This window comes from Drosophila innubila, assembly GCF_004354385.1.
Source record: "Drosophila innubila isolate TH190305 chromosome 2L unlocalized genomic scaffold, UK_Dinn_1.0 4_B_2L, whole genome shotgun sequence".
Taxonomy (NCBI): Eukaryota; Metazoa; Arthropoda; class Insecta; order Diptera; family Drosophilidae; genus Drosophila; species Drosophila innubila.
Genome location: NW_022995372.1, coordinates 22,092,295 through 22,100,135, shown reverse-complemented (window position 1 = coordinate 22,100,135; position 7,841 = coordinate 22,092,295). Strand labels below are relative to the sequence as shown.

The following is a 7,841-nucleotide window of genomic DNA, read 5'->3' as shown; positions in this document are numbered from 1 at the left end:
CATTTATTATAAACTTACTAGTGCTGCCCACTTTCTGTTATGGAACCGGCGGACGATTTAAATTTACAAGCAACTGTTTAGGAAATCAATGAGATCAATTACAACAAGACAATTTATATTCGAAATTAGTTAAAATAGAGTTCATTTAATTAAATCTAAAAATTGAATAAAATCTTAAACAAATATTTTAACGGAATTTTTAAAATTCTTGTTTTAAATTAAAAGAGTTGCAGATCTTGATACATTTTCAAAAATAATCACAATCTGAAGGTGTGCTTAAATCTGCGAAGCTACCTGCCAGCCAGGTTTTCTAGGCACTATGATTATTAAAGCAAGTTGGCAGCACTGCTACTACTGAACCAGTCATTTGTTCCTTTAAAAAGTTGCCAACACTGAATTAATAATAATAAATTTGGCAATCAATTAATTAAGGAATGTCAAAGCGCAAAGCTGACAACGAAATGGCGACAGCAGCACAAAAAGTAAATCCAGCAGATGCCATTCAGGTAAGCTAATAAACAAATAACATTATTACTTTTAAGAAATCAGATTTCTAAAAAAATTAATTGCGCACATAATTATAGATTGTGGGTGATATTACAATAAACAAGTCGCAGCCGCTTGAGGAATATCAAAAGTTAATAAATACACGTGTGGCAGTTGATCAAATAGTGGACGACGACATTACAAAGGAAAACTTCACGAAAATTGCAGCTGCAGCGCGTGATGTCATCTGGCAGATTCTGTTCAGCGACGATTCCGATTCCGGTTCGGATGCCGATGCAGCTGCTGAGTCACAGAAAAAAGCGAGCGATTTGCTAGAAGAATACAAAGGTGACGCATGCTTCTACGAGCCGATGCCCTACAACGAGTGGATTGTGAAATTGCGCGATGAGCTGCTGCAGCGGCAGCAATTGGATTTCTGGCGGGATACAATTGTGAAGAAGCAATTGGGTCCTTGTTGGTCCCGGGACTCGGATCTGTTCGACAGCGACGATGAGCCGCCGTTGGAGTTCTATGCGCACGCCGGTTGCGTTGCCCCTTTTGCGACCAGTCTGAAGGTGCGGGCGGCCGAGAAGGCGACCAGCGGGGATGAGGATCCTGGGGCGGCACTTGATCGCAGTAATTGCAATGAGGCCGCCTTGACGAGCGACTTTGAGGCGACCATAAGCGTGGATCAACCACTTATCGACTATCGGGATCTGATGAAGCGTTATGTACTAACCACCTGCATTGTGTCCGATGAAATCCAGCAGAAGAATATTGATAAGATTGGCCAGGCGACAAGATCGACCATTTGGAAGCTGCTGTTTGAGGGAACGCCCACACAGGTGGAGTTCGACAAGGCCGCCGAGCTGTTGCAGGAGTACAAAGGCGACGCTGGCTTCTATGGCCCCTGGGAGTTTAACAAGTGGATTGTCAAGCTGCGGGATGAAGTGCTCCAGCGGGAAATGCTGGACTTCTGGGGCCAGAAGATGGTCGAGATGGAGCTCGGTCCGTGTTGCGCACGTGATTCTGATTACTTTGATAACATGGATGAAGTTCCATTGGAATTCTATGATAAAGCTGGTTTCAAAGCGCCCTTCGATCCCTCCAAGAACTCCAAGGAATAATTCTTGTTCTCCAATTGCAGCTTAGTTAAGTTAATATTTCCAAAATTTTGTAATGCTTCAATCCATTTGGCTAAAAGCCAGGAAACTAACTAATTGTTAATTATATAAATCGTTAAGTTTTGTATATCGAATAAACAAATAACAATGCAAGAACAGGTGGCAGTTGCAATAATCTGCCTGTTAATGAATTCTCATAAATATAAATGTTGTTTTTCATTTCAGATTTATCCAATATTCATGTGCATATAAATAAATGCGATATGTGTTGTTGTCTTTCCTTTCAACCAGAGAAAGTTGTCGTTGTTGTTGTACAATATTCCGTTGTTGGCAATAAATAAAATGTATTTTTGCCAGTCAGAAAACATAAAATATGTGTACTATCCGATTTTCATGGCAGTGGCCAATGCATAGAGTGTCCGGAGAATCGCTTTCATTCCGTGTAATATTTCATTTTTATTATCTCTTACCTCCTATGCAGTGGCTCTGCAGCAACAACAACAAAAATCGTGGCAACAGCGAAAGTATTTTCTGTATTTCGCCAGTAGCTGCAAAAATCCATATGGACATTCCATAAGCAAATATAACAATTTTGTATATCTCTTTATGTTTAATTAGAACTTAATAATTATAATATTAATTAAATATAATTTCGAGCAAAATTGTATTCTTTGGTTTATACTAACATTATTGCATGTAGACTTTTGACCGCCACTGTGCGTATGCATGGAAGCAGGTAAGGTTCGGCATTGCCCGTGTCTATGGTAACATTTACGATTTATAATCAGTTTATAAATTTATTTCATATTTTTCAAGTCTTATTAACACATTAACTAAATTTTAATGTCACCCATTATCAATATTCGAATTATTAGCACAGATATTAAAAAATTACATACAAATTTATCGTAAGTAGAACAAAAAATGTTCAAAAACAGCTTAATTCTCCGTTTTTAGCATGTTTTTATTTTTAAATGCATACCAACTCAGCCATTTGAATTTATTGACAAACATTCAACTAAATATGTATGGGCTTTTGGATGGTTTTGTAATTCTGGAACACCCATGATAAGTAATTAATAACAGTGAATCTTTCTAAAACTTGACTGCGATTTTAATTATAGATTTCTTCTTTTATAAGTACTTCCAATATAATATTAACTAAAATGTACACTTAGAAACAAAATCGATAACTTCTCAGCTTTACAACCGATATTTGAAGGATCAAAATGAGGTTTACTCTGTTGCAGCAATCATTTAAATTATAGTGAGTGCTAAAACTAGGTTTTTTTTATAATCTTCCAAGGTTATTTCGAGAATTTTCATTGATACAAACAGATATTTGAATAATTAACTTGAATAAATTATAAACAAACATATACACAGTTATATACCTAATATCGGGGATTTCATTTGTTCTTCATATTCTTTTTTTTTTTTAATATACTTAAAATTATAATTATAATAATTAATATAATTAGAACTAGAGAAAATTTCAACGTTAAACTAAATGAATTAACTGAACCAATTAATCACGAAATTTTTTTTAGCACTGACTAGAGGATTTTTTGGAAACACTAGTTTTTTTTAGTTTGTCGAACTGTCAACACTAAATGCGGAAAATTAAAAATAATTCAAACAAAATACATGAAAATCCATTGGACAACGAAACGAAACTAAAAATTTGCGTCCTTTGGTTAAATTTTAAAGCTACTTAACTCTAGATAGAGATTAGGGGCAAGTTAAGTGGGTTCAATCACTCGGCGTAGAGGAGACGAGAGCGTGACTTAGACAGGATGCGGGAACGTGTCGAAGACGAAGATGAACCATCAGATGCACCACCACCACCACCACCGATACCACTGTCACCAGCATCGCTATCGCCACATTGCCAGGACTTGGTCTTGGCGCGACACAGACGATACTCCTCATTGTGGGCCGGGGCCAGCATTGGGACATAGTTCGAGGGCTCGCAGAGATTCGCATGGCTGCTGAAGAACTCCTTGTAGCCATTGTGCAGCAGATATAGCTCCGGATAGGACAATGTGGGATAATCATGAGTGTGCTCGCTGCGATCGTTGTTGCGCAGGAAACGAAGCAACTTCGGGCCACGTTCCGAGGAGAACTCACAGTGGAACACATAGATGCTACGCTGATCCTGCGACTGCATCCCCGTTGTGGTGGGAAAGGCCTCCTTGATCTGCTGGCGCGTGTACAAGTTGAGGGCGCCACGGATGTGACCTCCATCGAACTCATAGGGATAGCGACAATCAATGATCTTGTAATTGGCGGACAGTTGGGAGAAGTCGCCGCGCATCAGACGCGCCAGAGTGTCACAGGAGATGGTCTTCAGGTCGCGATGTCGCACTCCGGCGAGGAGTACGGGCAAAGCACACGGTTTGCTCAGATCACCAATGAGCTCGGGTTCATCCCCCAGAGCGGTCAGTATGTCCACATTGCTCATGGACATGGACTTACGCATCACTTGATTAACTGGTGCCTCCGAATCCGACTTCAATTTGTTGTTGTTGTTGTTGTTATGGGTGGGCCGAATGGGCGTGATATCGAGTGACTCCTGCTGTGACATGCTGAGACAACGTCGCACCGAGCGAGTGCTCACTGTAGGCACAAGCTCATCTTTAGTAGTCTTCAATTGGCCACTGATCAAGGCATCCAGATCCCCGGGCAGCTTATTCTCCGGCATTTGCTCAAATGCTTCCAGCTCGAACATGGCCATATACTCATCATCCAGAGAGTTGCCCGAATCGTAGCTGGAGGACGAGACGCTGTTGTAGCTGGATTTCCGCAACATGCTGGATTTGGGAGTGCCACCGCCACCGCCATTTAACAGTGTGTCCCGCATGTTATGCGACAACTCTGTGATTGGCGACAAGTTGCAAGAGTTGCTGAACAGTTGACGTTGCAACATGCGCTGCAATGGCGACTCCACTGACGATTTCGCATGCCTCTTGAAACGCTTTGCCGAACTGGGATCAATGTTCTCCTGATTATCTATGCCATGCTGATCTCCCAGCAACTGCTCATCCTCCCCCAGCATCAAACTCAGCCGTTTACTTGCCATATCGATCCAATTTCGATCAGCTGCAATTTTGCCAACGATAAAACAATGTGTGATATTAAAAACTTGAACCCTTCAGCTGTTTCTATCGCTCTCTTGCTTACTCTCTCTCACTCTCTCAGTTGGCAATCGCGATCGTTATTATATTTATTAACAATTTGTTAGATTTCGACTTTTAAAATTGGCAAGTTGTTCATTAAATCTCAATTGGCGGAATTTTTTTTCATTGGAATTTTGTGCTTGTTCCTGATTTTCGCGCTCTCTCTCTGTCCGATTGCCGCCGTTTTCATTTCCCGCTCATCCCACACTCGCACACACACACGTACGCACAATGGTAAACAGAGCGCGTTAGAGGTGGACCTTAATTTGATCTTGAACTTTCATTGTCTGCGTGTCAGCTGATTATAAACTCACCACACTCAATTTTAGTCTTTATTTTTAAAATATAATTTTTGAAGCTTGAAGGAAATAAGACGTGTTTTATTGATCAAAATTACTTTTTCAAGTTAACAGATCAATGTATTATAACAAAATATTACTTAAGTGTATAATTGTCATACTAACGGAAATAAAAGTGTTTTATTTATGCAATTTATTTAATAGTTCAAGTTAACAGTTCACACTATAATAACATTATGTAACTTTAATGTAAAATTATTATTTTAAAGGAAATAAGGAAAATCTAAAATAAAATTATTTTATAGATCGAGTAAGCAGTTCCCTGTATAATAATAAATTATTACTTTAAGGTAAAGCTGTTATATTAAAGTAAATAAGAAATGATTATAGTTCAAGTAAGCAAGTCCCAGTATAATAACAAAACATGACTTAAAGCATTTTTTACACATGTGTAAGTAGGGGTATAAAATTTGTCCATTAATGATGCATCAGTAAAGGAATGTCTCGTTTCACCAGCAAGTAAATCACTAGCTGACTGTCTGTCATTTTTATCGGCCAAGTTTTAACCTCAACTGTCAGCTAGGTTAAAGCGTCGCTTTTGTCGCCGATTCGATCTTTAGCTACGTGTCATTACCAAATTCAACTTAAGTGCTGTCAAAAGATAATAACCGTTTCAGCTTTTGCGCAGACAACTAAAGTGACGCCAACTCAACAAACATTACAAACAGCAAGACATTAAATATTGGAACCAGTTTTCTCCTGCAGTGTTTGGTATGTTTCAATAAAGCCACTAAAATTGTAGATTAATTTGATAAATCTCAATTTATCAATTTATTTACTTAATTGATTAGTTTTAATACAATTAAATTGTTATATATGCAAATTTTAGTTACAAATTTAAATGAAATACAAACAAGTTTTTAATTAAAAGGATTTCCAAGAAGCGTTATTTTGAAGCCAAGTCAAAATATTTATTTAAATTTTGTATGCATCATTTTTTTTCGTTGGTGCTTAGCTATCAATAATTGTGCCAAAGTAGTCGTAAAGTAGATTTTGAAATCAAAACGCAGCAACATTTCACTTAAGCAGCAGCTAAAAACACCAAATCGACAGGTAAGTTAAATAAAAAAAAATTAAATGTATGTAAGGATGTGTGCAGTTGGGTATTCCATATGTGGCCACAGTTCATGCCTGTCTGCCACGATTAGTGGCAGCAACTGGCAGCTCCTTAAACCAACTTTATTGGCAAATTGGACGCAGACGTGTATCATTTTATTTTTCATACCATACTATTTTATACGCTACCCATGAATGTTACTATTTTTTTTTTATAAAGTGTGCAGTGCAATTTTCGCGTGACACGAAAGTGCACTGCGATGATTTTTTTTATTAATGTCTCACTGTACAAAGACTTAATTGTATGTATAGTAAAATAGGTGATATGAAACAGCCGAAGGTAACAAATTGAAGATTTAAAGTTAAATTAAATTTAATTAATTTAATTATAATTTTAATTAATGCTTCTTGTTTATAAGCCAACAAGTTAAAGATTTGCACCGGTACGAAGACATTATTGTATGTACATAATCATAGGAGATTTTTCTGTATTGAATTGAATTCTTTAAGTTTCGATTATAATATACAGTTAGGCAAGCAAGTGATATGACAAAATAAAAATTACATATTTGTTTATTTATTTTTAAAAAAAGGTAAGTTAATCGACAATAATTTTTAACTTGTTCCAAAAAACATAGTCTAAAATTAAAAAAAAGGCACTAAAATAAATATCTATATATGTTTTATATTTGATTTGGTCAAAACACTTTCAATACTAACTTTACGTACTCAAAAAAGTTGATTTAATTGTATTTGTATTTTAGAAACTACATAGATAGAGTTGTGAAAAAAGTGTATTAATTCTTCGTTATGGTAATGAAATCAATTCAATCTTGTTTTATTTTTATGTGTTCATGTGCGCGGCGCGTACAATTATTAATTTGATACGATATAATTGACATGTTGGCGATGCCAAAAGGAAGCACTAACATGCAGCAGAGGCAAGTGGCAAGTGGTAAGTGGCAAACAGCAACGAGCTAAGTCAGAGCGACGCATATTAACGCCACACGTCCGTGGCCAGAAGAGACCGCCAGTCAGGGCCAAGACGGGAGACGGTAGACGAAAGACGTCGGACGTCGGACACTGGATCTTGGCCACACTCACGTCTTCGTCTTCGTCTTGGTCTTGGTCACTTGGCTTTCTTGGCCTGGCAGGCAGGCGTGTAAATTGTTTTTACTTAATCGTTGCGGACACAAACGCACATGTTGTTTGCCACAACGTTGCCCAGTTGGCCAGTTGCTCAGCTGGTAGTTGATAGTTGGCAGTTGCCTCTTGGCCGATCTTCGCTGATATCTCTTTGGCTCGGTGGCTCGCTTTTGGTAATTGCAGTTGGGGTCTGGTCTGTTGCTTCTGTGTTACCACCAGACGTTTGTGCAAAATTTTTTTATTGGTAGCCAACTTGTTGGTGTTTGCCTTGTTGTTGTTGTTGGCCAACTTAGTCGGTCAGACATGCAAATTTTTGTGTGTTGTCGTCTTTGTTTTTGTTGCTGTTGTCTAATGTTAGTTGTTTGTTATTTTTTATTTTTTATGCAAATTTTCGTGTTGTTTTTCTTGTTTTCCTTTTGACAAATTGTCTGTTAGTCTTAATGATGAAGAGTACGAGTAGGCTGGTTCGTTTATATGCATAATTGTGTGCT

General features: G+C 37.9%; 2 protein-coding genes across 2 annotated transcripts; one reads left to right on the top strand and one right to left on the bottom strand.

Moving 5' to 3' along the window:
* The first annotated feature begins 346 nt into the window (after positions 1 to 346).
* LOC117781654 lies at positions 347 to 1,817 on the top strand. Its single transcript, XM_034618444.1, has 2 exons — positions 347 to 506; positions 585 to 1,817. Exons 1-2 carry the CDS (start codon positions 435 to 437, stop codon positions 1,611 to 1,613), a joined length of 1,101 nt encoding a protein of 366 aa, XP_034474335.1. The 5' UTR covers positions 347 to 434; the 3' UTR covers positions 1,614 to 1,817.
* Positions 1,818 to 2,681: 864 nt separating this feature from the next.
* LOC117782003 (cdc25-like protein phosphatase twine) lies at positions 2,682 to 5,142 on the bottom strand. Its single transcript, XM_034618906.1, has 2 exons — positions 4,794 to 5,142; positions 2,682 to 4,712 (listed from the first exon to the last, which is right to left on the bottom strand). The coding sequence occupies exon 2, from the start codon at positions 4,690 to 4,692 to the stop codon at positions 3,367 to 3,369; it is 1,326 nt and encodes a 441-aa protein (XP_034474797.1). The 5' UTR covers positions 4,693 to 4,712; positions 4,794 to 5,142; the 3' UTR covers positions 2,682 to 3,366.
* Positions 5,143 to 7,841: the final 2,699 nt, after the last annotated feature.

Excerpts from the sequence above, each read along its gene's own strand:
- LOC117781654 (XM_034618444.1), top strand. The coding sequence starts at position 435 with ATGTCAAAGCGCAAAGCTGACAACGAAATGGCGACAGCAGCACAAAAA. Across the intron at positions 507-584 it reads ATCCAGCAGATGCCATTCAG|ATTGTGGGTGATATTACAAT; the intron begins GTAAGCTAATAA and ends ACATAATTATAG.
- LOC117782003 (XM_034618906.1), bottom strand. The coding sequence starts at position 4,692 with ATGGCAAGTAAACGGCTGAGTTTGATGCTGGGGGAGGATGAGCAGTTG.